The sequence below is a fragment of the Syngnathus scovelli genome, chromosome 6 (assembly GCF_024217435.2).
Source record: "Syngnathus scovelli strain Florida chromosome 6, RoL_Ssco_1.2, whole genome shotgun sequence".
In the NCBI taxonomy this organism is placed as follows: Eukaryota; Metazoa; Chordata; class Actinopteri; order Syngnathiformes; family Syngnathidae; genus Syngnathus; species Syngnathus scovelli.
Window position 1 is genome coordinate 2,233,362 of NC_090852.1, and position 18,200 is coordinate 2,251,561.

Below are 18,200 nucleotides of genomic sequence, written 5' to 3' on the forward strand. Positions count from 1 at the left end.
GATTTTCTCAATTTTTAATAAACACTTTGTTGTTAATGTATATTTATATATTTTTACAAATCAAAAATGTATCTTGCGCATGATCGACATTCGTAGATCGACAGACAGCAGACGAGAGACGATTGAGACAGCTCTGAGTATGAACCACCCACCAGTCAGACAGGACACTATCATAAAATTTGGACCACAGATGCCAAAATGAGCATAATTTGGAGAAACTATTATTTGGAACCCACACAAGGAATTACAAACTGACCAAAGGTCTTTTTTGTAGTGAATTCTCACACACATTGAAGTCTGTTGACATTTTACTGAAAGAGAACCAATACGCAGATGACAATAATTAGACGGATTGAGGAAGTCATTTTGATTCTATGTGAATTGGATGGAAGAGAGAATAAAGCAGCCACTTATCTACTCCTGTGTCTGGCGACGCTCCGACTTGTGAGTGATGAGGTGAGTCCACGAACTTCCCCCTTTCCGAACCAAAAACAATCCTAGCTATCCCTAACACTGTGATAAAGTAGTAATAAAGATGAAACAACCCTTATTATCAAACACATTTTAAAAAAAATCACCAAATCACTAGCGCTAAGGTTTACGCACTAGTCGACTAGCTTCTACTTGAAAATACTACTTGAAAATGTATATACAACGCGTTAATGAGTTGTGTGGAATCGCAGGGTGTAAATTTGAGGTTCAGGTGCATACACGCCAATCAATTCAAGAAGATTCAAGATTCAAGAATTTTTATTGGCCATGTTTGAGCATGCCAAGCAAAGAATTTGACTTCGGTACATCTCAGCCTCAGTTCAACATTTAGGTGACTAACAACACTCAGGACTCAGGACATAACCCTGCCATTAATTAAATAGGGAAAAAGACCTGTCAATTGTTCCTGATACCCTAACCAAAATTTGGAAACATATATTATTCTTGACCAAAAATGCAATCTACAATTAATACAATACAAAATTCTACACAGAGTACATTACACTGGTGAGAGGTTAGCTAAAATGGGATTCACATACGCATTCAACATTGCACAGATTCATATACCGTATTTGTCGGACTAAAAGTCGCTCCGGAATATATGTCGCATCAGCCATAAAATGCACAATAAAGTGAAAAAAAAACATATATAAGTCACACCGGAGTATTAGTCACATTTTGGGGGAAATTTATTCGACAAAATCGAACACCAAGAACAGACATGAACGAGCACCAACAGGCTAAACGATACGGTATGCTAACGTGACAACACAAACGAAGAGCTGAGAACGGGCCTGACGTAACATTAACAGTTATCCAAATAGCTATAACATAAATAACACCTTTATCAAACCATCTGTGTCACGCCAAATCATTAAATCCATCGATCGCCCTTTACGTAAACAATGCCGCGTTTGCACCGCGCCGCCAGACTCGTCGTCAGTTGTAGTTCAAATTATTCCACAGGCCCATATAACGATATGTAAATTATATATAAAATAACTATTATAAAAACAACAATATTATCAAACCATCTGTGTCACTGCAAATCATTAAATCCATCGATCGTCCTTTATGTAAACAACGCCGCGTGTGTGCTGCGCCGCTGACATGGGACTCGTCTTCAGTTGCAGTTCAAATGATTCCACAGGCCCATATGATTATAAACAACAATTTTATCAAACAATCTCTGTCACTTTAAATCCTCTGATCGAATCTTTTGTCCTTTATGTAAACAACCGCCGCGTATGCGCCGCGCCGCTGACGTCAGTTGCAGTCAAATTACAGTAATCCCTTGCCACACCGCGGTTCATTTAGCGCGGTTTCACGACATCGCAGATTTTTGAATTTTGAAAATTTGTGAATAGTTTCACATATAAGTCGCTCCTAAGTATGAGTCGAGATGGGAGGTGTAAATGTCCTTCAGGGAGGGGAGCAAAGCACCAATAATCTTACCAGCTGTATTCACTATGCGCTGCAGGACCTTCAAGTTCTGTTCAGTGCAGCTACCACCCCAGACAGTGATGCAACTGGAGAGGACGCTCTCAATAGTGCCACGGTAGAATGTAGACAGGACTGCCTGAGGAGCACATGCACGCCTGAGCTTCCGCAGTGACGCGGTGTTTGCCGACAAAGAGAGGTCCTCACTGATGTGCACCCCAGGAACTTGGTGCAGCTCACCCTCTCCACCACAGCACCGTCGATGATCAGCGGCTGGTGATTTGCTTGACCCTTCCGGAAGTCAACAACGATTTCCTTGGTCTTGTTGATGTTCAGCAGGAGGTTGTTGTCCCTGCACCACGTGATCAGAAGGTCAACCTCCGACCTGTACAGAGTCTCGTCGCCCCCCGTGATGAGACCCACCAGAGTCGTGTCGTCAGCAAACTTCACAGTGCGGTTGTCGCTGTAAGTCGCAGTGCAGTCATGCGTCAGCAGAGTGAAGAGCAGTGGACTGAGCACGCAGCCCTGGGGGGCCCCCGTGCTCAGCGTGATGCTGGCGGAGATTTTGTCGCCAACATGCAGCACCTGAGGCCTCTGACAGAGGAAGTCCAGTAGCCAGTTGCAGAGGGAGGTACTGAGGGCCAGCTCGTCGAGTTTGTAGATGAGTCGCTGCGGCAAAATGGTGTTGAAGGCAGAGCTGAAGTCCACAAACAGCAACCTCACATATGAGTCCTTTCTCTCCAGGTGGGTGAGGGGCGAGTGGAGGGCAGAGCAGATGGCATCCTCAGAGGACCGTTTGGCACGGTACGCAAACTGGAAAGGGTCAATGGTTGGGGGGAGAACGGATTTGATGTGCTCAAAGCACTTCATGATGATGGGCGTCAGGGCCACGGGGCGGTAGTCATTGAAGCAGGACGGTGCAGGTTTCTTCGGCACAGGAACGATGGTGGCAGCCTTGAAACACGAAGGGACGATGGCCTGCTGCAGGGAAACGTTAAAGATGGCCATGAAGACACCCGACAGCTCGCCAGCGCAGTCCTTCAGCGCGCGACCCGGGATGTTGTCAGGGCCCGCCACCTTACGGGTGTCAATAGCGGCAAGCGCCCTCCTCACTCCGTCGGCAGAGAGGCACAGGGGCTGCTCGTGTGGGGGGGAGTGGTCTTCAGCGGGCAAGTGTTGTTCTGGGCGTCGAAGCGAGCAAAGAAGCGGTTAAGATCTTTCAGTAGACGGACGTCGCCCTCACAGCTCCGCGGCGCGGGCTTGTAGTCCGTGATGGTCTGAATGCCCTGCCAAAGGCTCCGTGCGTCCTTGCTGTCCTTGAAGTGGGTGGAGACCTTGCAAGAGAATGCCTTTTTTGCTTCTTTGATGCCCCGGGACAGGTCGGCCCTCGCCCTCCTCAAGCCAGCCTCATCCCCCGCTCTGAAAGCTTTGTCCCTGGCCCTCAGCAGTCTGTGGACAGCCCCGGTCAGCCACGGCTTCCAGTTCGCACGAGTGACGACGGATTTTGAGCGAGTCACATCATTGATGCACTTCGCGACGTAAGAGGAAACAGAGTCAGCAAACTCCTCTATGTCCGTCCGATCGTTGTATGTGGCCACCCGCTTAAACATGTCCCAGTCAGTAGTGCCAAAGCAGTCACGAAGGGCATCGGAGGCACCCTCAGGCCACACCCGAACCTGCTTCCGAACCGGCCTGGATGCCCTTACCAATTGTCTGTATGCCGGCAAAAGCAAAACGGTGAGATGGTCAGAAACCCAAGATGGGGGAGAGGGGTGGCTTTGAAAGCTCCTTTATGCGCAGAGTAGACCAGGTCCAGGAAGCTGCCTCCACGTGTCGGAAAAGTAACATGCTGGTGAAGCCTCGGGAAAACAGACTTCAGCTTGGCATGACTAAAGTCTCCAGCGAAGATGGTGAAACCGTCAGGGTGCGCTGTCTGTTGTTCACTGACAGCCTGGTACAGTTCACCAAGCGCCGCGATCCTGTCGCCTTCGATGTTGGAAGGCGGGATGTACACCGCGACTAGCAGAATCGCAGTAAATTCCCTCGGCAGGTAAAAAGGACGGCACTTGATGATCACAAACTCCGCTAGTGGCGAGCAGTGCTTACATACCACCACAGAGTCCCGGCACCATTCTTCTCAGATGTAGACGCATATTCCACCTCCTCGCGACTTTCCCCCTCGTACAATGGCACGGTCCGCCCGATAGCACGCTAGCCGCTCCAGATGCACGGCAGAGTCCGGAATGTTGACAGTCAACCAGGTCTCAGTGAACACGAGCACACAGCAGTTCCGCACCGTCCGGTTCGTAGACCTCAGCAGGTGAACGTAATCCATTTAGTTGTCCAGCGATCGAACATTCGCCAGAAGAATGGAAGGCACTGCCGGGCGAGCTGGGTTGGCCGCCAGCCCGGACGCCTCCGCGCTTGCCCCTCTTCTGCCTCCTCGCACACCGTTTCCGACGCTTCCCAACCGGGGGAGGAATAGCGACGTTAGTTGACAAAAAAACATTAAACTCCAAAATCATTTTTTTGTTGCTTTAGCCATCGCCAAGAAAACTATCGTCATGAACTGGAAAACTCGGAACAACATTAACATAAACCAATGGAAAAACCTACTTCTAGATTACATTACTACACCCTCTTATGATTTGATTACATGTCCGGAACTGAACCCACAAAACCAAACTTATCTGATATCCTGTTGCTTTGAGTTTCAATATTACTCCATTTCTTCCCTGAGGCTTCTCTTTTTCTTGGCTTGAGAGCCAATAATGCCCACACTCTTAACTAGCCCATCACTCCAAAACCATTGTAAATGGCAGCAATTTTGTTTAAGGGAAAATAAAATGGCTTTTCTAATTTAACGTTTTGCACCTTGATTCTGAAGATTCTCAGTTTGCTACATGCAAACTTCAGAGTTGGTAAAACACTTAAATTATGTATTTACTTGTCATATTTTGTGTTGAAAATCAGGAGATGTCATTTATTGTGCCTTTGTGTTTTGTGCCGTTTGCCTATTACAGTGCTTCTCAATCATTTTCTGTGATGCACCCCCTAGAGAGAAGAAAACATTTCACGACCCCCATGTTATTAACATTATAGAAAAAACAAAAAATAAATAAGATCAACTTACAATAAAGAATAACTTTATTAATAACATTTTTTTTAGTCTGTAACAGAACAGAGTCAATGTGCATCACTTTGCCTGAAATTAAAAACTAAATTATAATTATTTAAACTATATTCTTGACCAACTGCCATTTTATGTTGAAAAAAATACAATAAAATAATAATAAACATACATAATATTAAATTCAAAGTAATCAGCAACATTAATTAATTAATGGACTGACATTGCTCTTCACCCTGCTGACGCATGACTGCACTGCGACCTACAGCGACAACCGCATAGTGAAGTTTGCTGACGACACCACTCTGGTGGGTCTCATCACGAAGGGCGACGAGACTCGGTACAGGTCGGAAGTTGACCTTCTGACCACGTGGTGCAGGGACAACAACCTCCTGTCCCTGGACAGGGAAGGAGACAAGGAAGTCGTTGTTGACTTCCGGAAGGGTCACACAAAACACCTGCCGCTGATCATCGACGGTGCTGTGGTGGAGAGGGTGAGCTGCACCAAGTTCCTGGGGGTGCACATCAGTGAGGACCTCTCCTGGTCCGCAAACACCGCGTCACTGGCAAAGAAAGCTCAGCGCCGCCTGTACTTCCTGCGGAAGCGCAGGCGTGCATGTGCTCCTCAGGCAGTCCTGTCTACATTCTACCGTGGCACCATTGAGAGCGTCCTCACCAGTTGCATCGCTGTCTGGGGTGGTAGCTGCACTGAACAGAACTTGAAGGTCCTGCAGCGCATAGTGAATACAGCTGGTAAGATTATTGGTGCTTTGCTCCCCTCCCTGAAGGACATTTACACCTCCCATCACACCCGCAAGGCAACCGCGATTGTGAGTGATGTGAGTCACCCAGCTCACTCTTTGTTTGACCTTCTGCCCACTGGGAAGAGGTACAGGAGCCTGCGCTCCCGCACCACCAGACTCGCCAACAGCTTCTTTCTCCAGGCTGTTAGGACCCTGAACTCGCTACCCCCTTCTGCGTAGCGTGCGGCACTGTTGCGTATTTACGTCATCTGATGGCGCCGCGGATGGCTGCTACGGTGAGTCGCTCTCTGTTTCTTTGTCTTATTTTGTGTGTTTTCTGTGTCTTCTGCTGTCCATCCCGGATCACTTTTACTAGAGAAGCACTGTTAAACATCGGTCAGTCTTCTTCTGGTATTTTCTCTCCTGTTCTCTCTGATTCAGACTGTTTGTCGGAGATTTTAGCCGGAGCGGCGGTGCTATACAAGCTAGCGCGACGGCGACGACGCGGAAAACGAGCGGGAGCCCTCGTAAAGCTGAGGCAGAGAGGGTTCCGTTCTGCCCTACCGTCAATTCATCTGGCGAATGTCCGCTCCCTGGCGAACAAGATGGACGAACTGCTGCTCCTCACTTCAAGGAACACAGACTTCAGCAGATCCGCCGCGCTGTGTTTTATTGAGACGTGGCTTAGCGAACGAACCCCCCACCACGCCATGGAGTTAGCTGGGTTTCGGCTAACGCGTGCAGATCGCAGCGCGGAGCTCTCCGGAAAATCAAAGGGAGGTGGTCTCTGTTTCTACATTAATGAACTTTGGTGTACCGATGTCATGGTGTTGAAAGAGTTTTGCAGCCCTCTCCTAGAAACACTTTTCATAAACTGCCGGCCGTTCTATTCACCACGGGAGTTCTCCTCGATCGTCATGGCGGCTGTTTACATCCCACCACACGCACGTGCGAGTGAAGCCACGCAGATGCTGGCTGACCAGATGACAGACATGGAGAAACTTCTACCAAATTCACTAATCATTGTTCTGGGTGATCTTAACAGGGCGAACCTCGCACACGAACTCCCCAGATACAGACAGCACATAACGTGTCCCACCAGAGGGGCACAGACACTGGGCCACTGCTACACCGTAATTAAGGATGCATACCACTCTGTGGCTCGTGCAGCTTTAGGACTCTCGGACCACTGTCTAGTTCATCTGATCCCTGCCTACAGACAGAAACTAAAAACTTCTAAGCCTGTGGTAAGGACTGTCAGGAAGTGGACAGGGGAGTCAAGGCAAGACCTCCAAGCCTGCTTTGACTGCACCGATTGGAGTGTTTTTGAAGCTGCAAATTCAGACTTGCATGAACTCACTGACACTGTCACATCATACATCAGTTTTTGTGAGGATCTGTGTGTGCAGACTAAGACCTTCTGCACGTACAACAACGACAAACCTTGGTTTACACCGAACCTTAGGAGGCTGCGCAAAGTCAAGGAGGAGGCCTACAGGAGCGGGACCGGGACCTGTTCAAGCAGACCAGAAACACACTGAACCGAGAGGTCAGGAAAGCCAGGAGGTGTTACGGGGAGAGCCTGGAGAGACACCTCTCTGCCAATCCTGATCCCTCAACAGTGTGGAAAGGCCTACAGAGCATCACGGGCTTCAAGAAACGAACCCCCCGTCCTGTGGAGAGCCCAAGGCTCGCTGACTAGCTAAACAGGTTCTACTGCAGGTTTGATCGGTCCTCCCACACAACGGGACCTCCTGCAGCACAATCCACACAATCCACATACTCACCTCCCCCCACAACTGCTCTGTCCACACCTCCATCACCGTGGTCACCGACTCTCTCTCTTGCAGAGGCCGCGCCCGCACTCCAGATTCGCGAGGAGGAAGTGCGCCAGATGTTCCGGAGACAAAAGATCAGGAAGGCACCAGGCCCAGACGGCGTGTCACCTTCCTGCTTGAAAGTCTGCGCTGAGCAGCTGGCGCCCACCTTTGCACGGATCTTCAACCGTTCCCTGGAGCTGTGTGAGGTGCCCTCGAGCTTCAAGAGCTCCACCATCGTTCCAGTGGCCAAGAAGCCCGCCATCACAGGTATGAATGACTATAGACCTGTTGCACTGACATCTGTGGTCATGAAATCTTTCGAGAGGTTAGTACTGAACCACCTGAAGGATGTCACGGGCCCCCTGCTGGACCCCCTCCAGTTTGCCTACCGGGCAAACAGGTCGGTGGATGATGCGGTCAACATGGGACTGCACTACATCCTGCAACACCTGGACACCCCAGGAAAGTACGCCAGGATCCTGTTTGTGGACTTCAGCTCGGCGTTACACACCATCGCTCCTGACATCCTCCAACAGAAGCTCATCCAGCTTGCGGTGCCTGCCTCCACCTGTCAGTGGATCACCAGCTTCCTGACCAACAGGAGGCAGCGTGTGAGGCTGGGGAGCATCACATCTGACACCCTGACCACCAACACTGGAGCCCCTCAGGGATGCGTCCTCTCCCCACTGCTCTTCTCCCTCTACACCAACGATTTCTCCGCAAGTGACTCTTCCGTGAAGCTCCTGAAGTATGCAGACGACACCACTCTCATCGGACTGATCCAGAACGGTGATGAGACTGCGTACAGACAGGAGGTGGAGCGGCTGGTCCACTGGTGCAGCCAAAACCACCTGGACCTGAACCCGCTCAAGACCGTGGAGATGACAGTGGACTTCAGGCGAGGCCCTTCACCACTTTCACCCCTCACTATCCGCAGTAATACTATTCTCTCATCAGACACCTTCAAGTTCCTGGGAACCACACTCTCTCGGGACCTGAAATGGACCGGCCACATAGACTCTGTCCGGAAGAAGGCCCAGCAGAGGCTGTACTTCCTGAGACAGCTCAAGAAGTTCAACCTGCCACGGGAGCTGCTGAAGACCTTCTACACTGCCATCATCCAGTCTGTCCTCTGCACCTCCATCACTGTCTGGTTTGGATCGGCCTCCAAACAAGACAAGCACAGACTGCAACGGACAATAAGGACTGCAGAAAAGATAATTGGAATCAACCTCCCATCTATCCAAGACTTGTACCTGTCCAGGACCAGGAAACGTGCAAGTAACATCTCAACAGACCCTTCGCACCCAGGTTGCAGCCTGTTTGAACTACTCCCCTCCGGACGCCGTTATAGAGCTCTGTACACTAAAACCAGCAGACACAGAGACAGCTTCTTCCCCCAGGCTGTCGCTCTGATGAACTCACACCACTCTTAGAGTCTCAGAGTCATTACTGTGCAATAACATCCCGGTTGCCACACCTTTTTTGTCTACACTGTTTGTACTATGTGTCCTCTCTGCATCCATTGCAGCCTGGTCATCCTAGAAGAGGGACCCTCCCATCTGTGGTCTCTTCTCAAGGTTTCTCATTTCCCCTAGCTGGAGTTTTGAGTTTTTCCTTGCCCTCTTGGGAGTTTAAGATCAGGGGGTGTTTGAGAATATCTTTCGTTCTTCACATGTCCTGAGTGTTGTTGTTAGTCACCTAAATGTTGAACAGAGGCTGTGATTGACCGAAGTCAAATTCCTTGTTTGGCACGCTCAAACATGGCGAATAAAAAACTCTTGAATCTTGAATCTTTCTGGTATGTCTGCTGTACACTCACTTGCTCCTTTTTTTTGCTCCTCTTATTTATTTATTTGTTGTGTTATTTACTCATTATTTATTCAGCACACTGTTGTTATACTTGTTTACTTGTTTGTCTGTTGTGGGCCATGTCTTGTCACCGGGGGATAGGGGGGAACGAAATTTCGGTTTCTTTGTGTGTCTTTGGCATGTGGAGAAATTGACAATAAAGCTGACTTTGACTTTGAACTCAGGAGCACAATATACGTATAAAACATTTTAACCTACAAAACAAAAATGAATAAAACAATTTGTGCTGTTTTTTTCAATCAAAATGAGGCAGCATGACGGAGACCATATCCACGGCTGCAGGTAGTATCAGCTCTTCTGCAATGGTGTGTTTTTTTTGCAGTGAGCAATTTGGTACGCTGCTTTATATGATGCTTACAGTGCTTGCTGATTGACTGAAGCAGCATTCACAAAGTGGGACGATTGTTTGCAATATACAGCCCATTTTCGCTGAAAAACCTCAAGCATCTTGTCAGCGTGATTGGGGTGCAATGACTTTAAGTGCCGCCTTAATTTATATGGCTTCATACTGTCCGCTGCCAACATTGTAAGGCACAGTAAACACACCGGTCTTTCCTCGTCTCCCATTGTAGTCACACTGAAGCCGAGCGCTATGTACGCTTCGTCATATTTCCTTTTCTTAGCTTTTGTGGGACTTTCAATTCGCTTATCTCTGTCTCTCTACGCCGTTCTTTTTAACCCTGTTAAATATTTTTCCATGGTGTCCCACTGCACTTTTTATCGCCTGCTCTGTGCTGTGTGTGCGTATGTTCCGTGCGCTCTACACTGTAGAGCGAATACTCCATGCAAACACTCTTACAGTGATACCGCCACTCCCACCTACTGCAGTGGATGTCTAATTACCCTTTAATCTAGTACAGCCAAAAGAAAAGCATGTTCCCTGGTGTCACACGCGGCCCCTTGGTAACGCACCGTGACCCCCCCAGGGGGTGCGCGCCCCACTATTTGATACAGCAATGAATGTGATATTTTGACATACTAGATTGGTACATCTTACGAACTTAATTGGTTCCGCAATCAGGTTTGTAAGTAGAAAAGTTTGTAAGTAGAAGCAATGTTTCCCATTAAAATAAATGTAAAAGCAAATAATGTGTGCCGGACTATCGCAAAGGTCACACATTTTTCCCTATTACTCTGTGTTAAATACACAGAAAACCAAAACAACAGCTTTACTTTTGCTTTGTCAAACAAAAAATAAATCTCGCTTTACTCTTGATTTCCTTGACCGAACATTGCTTGGGGAGGGGTTAACCTGTTATTTTTCTACACTCGCTAAAAATGCCCCGAGAGCGTCGGTTTCGAAGTCGAAAATTGATTACCGTATTTGCCGGTGTACAGGTCGACTCGGTGTATAAGTCGACCCCCTAAAATTCGACGGAAATTTACGATTTTATGATATATCCTTTGTATAAGTCGAGCTCAATTGTTGCATTATATTAAACTTCAAAATTCAATATGCGAAATTTATTGACGAAATGTGTTCAAATTCCGGGAGGCCGTGCGCATGCGGCTGTTTATAAGCACCGCGCAGGAGATCGCGGCCGGCGAGCTCGCGCACGCCGCCCGGCACCAACGGGAGGTCGGAAATAGCTCCAAGCCGAGCGGATCGGCACTTTATAAGCACCGCGCAGGAGATCGCGGCCGGCGAGCTCGCGCACGCCGCCCGGCACCAACGGGAGGTCGGAAATAGCTCCAAGCCGAGCGGATCGGCACTTTATAAGCACCGCGCAGGAGATCGCGGCCGGCGAGCTCGCGCACGCCGCCCGGCACCAACGGGAGGTCGGAAATAGCTCCAAGCCGAGCGGATCGGCACTTTATAAGCACCGCGCAGGAGATCGCGGCCGGCGAGCTCGCGCACGCCGCCCGGCACCAACGGGAGGTCGGAAATAGCTCCAAGCCGAGCGGATCGGCACTTTATAAGCACCGCGCAGGAGATCGCGGCGCCTCATTGGTCTTCCAGCGGGCCGCGCACTCGCGCACGCCGCACGGTTCAAATTTTCTAAGTGCAACGCACAATGAGATGCATGAGAAACGGCCTTGGTTACCATCACATTTGAAGCGATGAATACGAAGTTAAATTTTATGACTCGGTGTATAAGTCGAGGTCGATTTTTTTCGGTCGATTTTGGATCGAAAAAGGTCGACCAATACACCGGCAAATACGGTAGTAAGTACCGTATTTTTCGGACTATAAGTCGCGGTTCTTTTCATAGTTTGGGTGGGGGGGGCGACTTATACTGAGGAGCGACTTATATGTGAATTTTTTCACACATTTTCAAAATTAAAAAAAAAAAAAAAAAAAAAAAGGGAAATCGCGATAAACAAACCGTGATGTTGCAAGGGATTACTGTAATTTGAATTTCAAGTGACATCAGCGGCGCAGCGGTTGTTTACATAAAGGACAAAGATTCGATCACGGGATGACGAAGGGCCCCACGTACTACCGGCATCATTGGCGGCTTTGTTTGTAAGTGACACGGCGGACAAAGAGTTTGAAGGACTTAATGATTTGGAGTGACACAGAAGGTTTGAAAAACTATTATAGCTTTTACGCACGCCCGGTCCTACTCTACGGAGCTCTCTTTTACCTCTGTGGATGGAAGTCGGGGGCCTGCGCTCGGCTGGGTGGCTGTCCGGGGACGGTGGATGGGGCTCGGACATGGCTTTTACGCACGCCCGGTCCTATTCTATGGAGCTCTCTTCCAACTCCGTGGCTGGAAGTGCCACCTCCGGGAATGGAAGTCCACGCCGCCACACGCCTGGAAGCCGGTGCTTGGGGCCGTGTGGCGGTGAACTATTTACGTTATAGTTATTTGATGTATTTTATTTCGTGTAGCAACATGTATATGTTTTTATCGTTACAGTTCAGTAGTTGTTGGCTCGTTGAACTCGTTTTGTTAAATAAAGAGCCGTTTGCCAAACCCACGTCTTTCCTTGTACTTTGTTAACGCTACAATATAGTAATATACTAGATCTGTGGAATAACGACGAGGCTGACGTCAGGGCGCACGCGCGGCGTTGTTGACAAAAGACGAGGAATTTGATCAATGGATTTAATGATTTGGAGTGACACAGATGGTTTGATAATATTATTGCTTATATAATGGTTATTGTTAGAGTTTTCCAGGTTATCTTTATCGTAGGATTATGTTGGAATGTAGACTATAATGATTAACCAATCTTGTCTTGCTCTCACAATGCAGTAAAATGAAGTGGTTGCTTCCTCTGCTTGATTGACCAGCTGCAGATGAAGCAATCAAAGTTGTTCTGTTTCCCACAACAGTGTAAAACACCCCCTGCTCTGATCTTATCAGAGGCCGGGGGGGTTCACCAAACCTGTCCACTCTCACCCCCACTCTGTTCCTCCTAATAAATATGCCCTTGCAGGAAGGAGACTTTCAGATTTTCATTCCTTGAGCGAGTGAACTCTCCACCTGCAGGTGTCTAAAAGGACTTGCTTGTTTCCCGTGTGGTTCTTGCAAAATAAGTTGGAGTGAGCAAATCTCTAACATTTTGGTGCCGTGACCCGGATCCCTCATACCCGCTATCTGGCTGACGAAGGAGGACGTGCTGCATTGTCGACAAGCCAGCGTCCATTAGGAGGACCTGGAGAAGAAAGTCCTGGGAAGAGAATTCTTCGCTGGGCCAGCATCTTAGGTCTGCCTTCGTCTGACAGAGGTGGATTGACGGGACCCGGCAGTGCAACAAACCAGGGGACAAGTAAGTTAAAGGCCTGAAGTTGTGTGATTGTGTTGTTTGTGAAACGCGTAAAAAAAACAAAAAAAAAAACACAGGTGCACCAGAGATACGGCTTTGGTTTGTCCGAGCTATGAGATACAGCTTTGGTTTGTCCGAGCTATGAGATACGGCTTTGGTTTGTCCGAGCTATGAGATACGGCTTTGGTTTGTCTGAGCTATGACGCCTAAAAAAAAAAAAAGCGCTGGAGTTTGTATGGTTGGGAGTGTGACTGGTAGGATAAATTGACTAAATAGCAGATGTAGCGTTTATCCACGGCAATAAAACAGGCTAGTAATTTGTTGAAAGGTCAATTTAAACCTGCATTGAGGATCCTCAAAAAAATAAATAAGTAATAATAATAATAATAATAATAACAATAATAATAATAATAATAATAATAATATTTTTGAGAAAAAGAAATTGTATAACCTAAAACTACTAGAATTAATATGGGAAATAAAAACGGTACATCTCTACCTCTTGACGGAGATGAGAAGTACATGGCGAGTAGATTTCTTAATTGTATGCAATATATGCCGAAGTGGAAGAAAAAGTATGGAGTAGAAGGGAAGTTGAGAGTTGAAGTGTGGAAGATAGTAGTTGATGTTTTAGAAGAGAGTGTGGATAGAAAGAAAAATGGACTGAAAAAGAAAAGGAGAGAGAATTGGATTGTGCTAAAATATGGTTGAAAGCTTCACAAGAAAGAAGAGAACAAATCCAAAAGACAAAAGATAGAAAGTTGAAAAGTGATGAGGCCGCCATTCAATTGAAATTTGAAAATGAAGATACAACGATCTTCTTCCAAAGTTCCCAAAGGGGCAGAGGAAGAGTTAGATACCAACAACGTCGCAAGCCACCATTCAAATCAAAACCCCCATCAGATTCAGACAACTGTTGGAACTGTGGGAGACGAGGACACTTTGCACGAGAGTGTCGTTTTGCAAAACAATACCAATCAAAGGGTGGAGGAAGGAGCAGAGGAAAAGCCAAATTTTTAGCATGACAAGCTTCCTCCTCTTTGACCGCTTATGCTCATACAGAGAAAGAAAGAATAGATGCCCATATGACAGCAAAACATGTCATTGTCAGATTATTAGAATTTTTTTTAGATTATTAGAAGTCCTGTCCATCCAAGAAGTATGACAATGCTGTTTGTATGCCCAAATTACAAATGACTAGAGCTCAAAATGTGTTACATTAAAGTTAAAATATGCAAATCAAGTGGTAAAGAAATGCAACTTGCTTCTAGAAGATAAATAAATAAAATTAGAATGTGCTGTCCTCGTGTGCATGGGAGGGACCAGCTCATGATCGACCACAGGAAATGGCCAGCCTGTGACGAATCATTGGTGCTGGGAACTACCTTTTGCGTGCGAGAGCTGTGCATGTGTGTGCGTATATGTTAAAATGATGAACATTGGCTAAAGTTTTAGTATAAAAAAATTTGCTAGACTGTGGTCTATCCAATTTGCACCGCAGAACAGAAATGATTTTGAAAGATAAAAATGAGAGGAAAAAGAGAGAAATCTGTTTGCGAGCAGAAACTAATCCACACTAGTGCATGTTAAGTGTCGAGCCCACATGAGAAATTCGAAGAAAAAACAACAACAACAAAAAAACGACAGAACATGCTTTCAGGAATTGGAAGAAGCTAAATTGTGAATTTAAGATTTTGCAATGCTACATTTAGTAGGAATAATTGATGGGTTGTGTTACAAGATTATACAAAATTCTAAATGCAAGCTAAATCTGAGAGATTGAGTTCTTCAAATTTAAAAACAAAGAAAAAATTCAGATTAATTTGCCAATTGTTTGTTTTAGTTAAGTTTTTTTTGAATTGGTGGATTGTTCTACCAGGAAACCTGAGTTGAAAATGATATATGAATGTTGTGTGGTGAGCTTGGATGAATTGGGACCAATGGGATAGGAAGACTCCTTTTTGGAGACTGTGTGAGATACATATGATGAGCATTGATGAATGATTGCCTGAATGAAAGGTTGAATGGTTGAAATCGTTGGCGACTACTATGGAAAATGAGTAGAGCGACTTTGATGAAAGAGTGATCTTGAGCAGGTTGAATGTTAGAAAGAAACACGTAGCTTTTGGGTTGATAATTAACTACAAAAAAAACTGGAGAACCAGTAACACATGTAGAAGATGTGTGAACTGAGAAATTGAGAAGCGTTTTGGAAAGAAAGTCAAATTAAATGATGATGGAATCGTATGTAGTAAAGAACACATTCTCCCAAAAAATTTGTCAAGGTGTGAGGCATGGGCGTTGCCAAGCCTCAAAAGGAGGGAGTGAGTAGGACAGATAGTAATAATACAACACTTTATGACAATGAATTTTCGAATACATTTGGTGAAGAAAGACAGTTAAAAGAAAACATTTTTGATTTGGACAATTGCAGGCTAACAGGAACATGAGAACGATAAGAACTACGAGAGTTGCAAACAACAGATGAAGAGCAGTCCTTGGCAGATTATATGATCAGGACGCTCAAACTGTGTCAAAGACAAATTTACTGCCGCCTGATCTTTCCTCCTCACAGGTCGACAACCCCATCAATCCAGGAGACTGGGTCTACATCAAGGTCATCAAAAGAAAGAACTGGGCCAGCCCGCGGTGGGAGGGACCATTCCAAGTTTTGCTTGCTACTCCCACGGCGGTAAAAATTTCTCAACGGCCCAGCTAGATTCACCTCAGCCACTGCAAGTTGCAGAGAGTGCTGGACCCCTAATTCGGAGTGGTGGGGAAGGCTGACTACAAAGGGGCCCCATCGTTTAGGGTGAGGCGTCTCAATGTTGGTGAAGAATTCATCGATCCCCACTCCGCTAGGCGAGGGGATGTCCCGGTGTCTCTGCCATCCTAGTAGCAATGGGGCTCCATATGCCAGATGGATCCTCTGCTGCGTTGTGGTTGGAGCATGCTATGGTCTATTGACTCATCTGAACAGACCAAATGACAATGTTGCCCGTGGTAAACGATGGTCACATGATGAGAACTTTGAGGACTGGTCATGGGACCCCAGAAACCCATACAAAACCAACACTTGGTACCGGTATGTCAGGTTCACTGTGAGAGCTCACACACAGGAGGCGTGCTATGTGTGTTCGAAACTCCCCCCTTCCTCCACGCAAGTTCGCTTGGAGGCCAGAGCAATGAATGTCACTGAAGCGAAACGTATGGCATCCATGGGAGGAGTTGGATATCAAAGTCAAAGTCAAAGTCAAAGTCAGCTTTATTGTCAATTTCTCCACATGCCAAAGACACACAAAGAAACCGAAATTTCGTTCCCCCCTATCCCACGGTGACAAGACATGGCTCACAACAGACAAACAAGTAAACAAGTATAACAAAAGCGTGCTGAATAAATAATGAATAAATAACACAACAATAAATAAATAAATAAATAAATAGGAGGAGCAGAAAAAGAAAGGAGCAAGTGCGCGTACAGCAGACATTCCCGAAAGTAGCGCAACAGTGCCGCACGCTACGCAGAAGGGGGTAGCGAGTTCAGGGCCCTAACAGCCTGGAGAAAGAAGCTGTTGGCGAGCCTGGTGGTGCGGGAGCGCAGGCTCCTGTACCTCTTCCCAGAGGGCAGAAGGTCAAACAAAGAGTGAGCCGGGTGACTCACATCTCTGGCAATCGAAGTTGCCTTGCGGGCGACATGGGAGGTGTAAATGTCCTTCAGGGAGGGTAGCGAAGCACCAATAATCTTACCAGCCGTATTCACTATGCGCTGCAGGGCCTACAAGTTCTGTTCAGTGCAGTTACCACCCCAGACAGCGATGCAACTGGTGAGGACGCTCTCAATGGTGCCACGGTAAAATGTAGACAGGACTGCCTGAGGAGCACATGCACCCCTGAGCTTCCGCAGGAAGTACAAGCGGCGCTGAGCTTTCTTTGCCAGTGACGAGGTGTTTTCGGACCAGGAGAGGTCCTCGCTGATGTGCACCCCCAGGAACTTGGTGCAGCTCACCCTCTCCACCACAGCACCGTCGATGATCAGCGGCAGGTGTGTTGTGTGACCCTTCCGGAAGTCAACAATCATTTCCTTGGTCTTATTGACGTTCAGCAGGAGGTTGTTGTCCCTGCACCACGTGGTCAGAAGGTCAACTTCCGACCTGTACCGAGTCTCGTCGCCCTTCGTGATGAGACCCACCAGAGTCGTGTCGTCAGCAAACTTCACTATGCGGTTGTCGCTGTAGGTCGCAGTGCAGTCATGCGTCAGCAGGGTGAAGAGCAATGGACTGAGCACGCAGCCCTGGGGGGCTCCCGTGCTCAGCATGATGCTGGCGGAGATTTTGTCGCCAACACGCACCACCTGAGGCCTCTGACAGAGGAAGTCCAGTATCCAGTTGCAGAGGGAGGTACTGAGGCCCAGCTCGTCGAGTTTGCAGATGAGTCGCTGCGGCACAATGGTGTTGAAGGCAGAGCTGAAGTCCACAAACAGCAACCTCACATATGAGTCCTTTCTCTCCAGGTGGGTGAGGGCCGAGTGGAGGGCAGAGCAGATGGCATCCTCAGAGGACCGCTTGGCACGGTACGCAAACTGGAAAGGGTCAATGGTGGGGGGGAGAACGGACTTGATGTGCTCCATGACCAGCCGCTCAAAGCACTTCATGATGATGGGCGTCAGTGCCACAGGGCGGTAGTCATTGAAGCAGGACGGTGCAGGTTTCTTTGGCACAGGAACGATGGTGGCAGCCTTGAAACACGAGGGGACGATGGCCTGCTGCAGGGAAACGTTAAAGATGTCCGTGAAGACACCCGACAGCTCCCCAGCACAGTCCTTCAGCCTGTTGTCAGGGCCCGCCGCCTTACGGGTGTCAATAGCGGCAAGCGCCCTCCTCACACCGTCGGCAGAGAGGCGCAGGGGCTGCTCGTGTGGGGGGGGAGTGGACTTCAGTGGGCAAGTGCTGTTCTGGCGAGCAAAGAAGCGGTTCAGATCGTTCAGCA

The 18,200-nt window shown here is 47.7% G+C and overlaps 1 protein-coding gene across 4 annotated transcripts in view; it reads right to left on the reverse strand.

The window, feature by feature from the left end:
- ciapin1 (cytokine induced apoptosis inhibitor 1) overlaps positions 1-18,200 on the reverse strand; it is an 86,181-nt gene that overhangs the window by 11,364 nt on the left and 56,617 nt on the right. The window contains exon 8 of one of the 4 annotated variants that reach the window (XM_049723105.1): positions 1-4,394. The exons of the other annotated variants lie outside the window; for them this stretch is intronic. Coding sequence (XP_049579062.1) covers positions 4,268-4,394 — 127 coding nt within the window. The 3' untranslated portion in view covers positions 1-4,267. The remainder of the gene's footprint in view (positions 4,395-18,200) is intronic. 4 annotated transcript variants of the gene reach the window in all.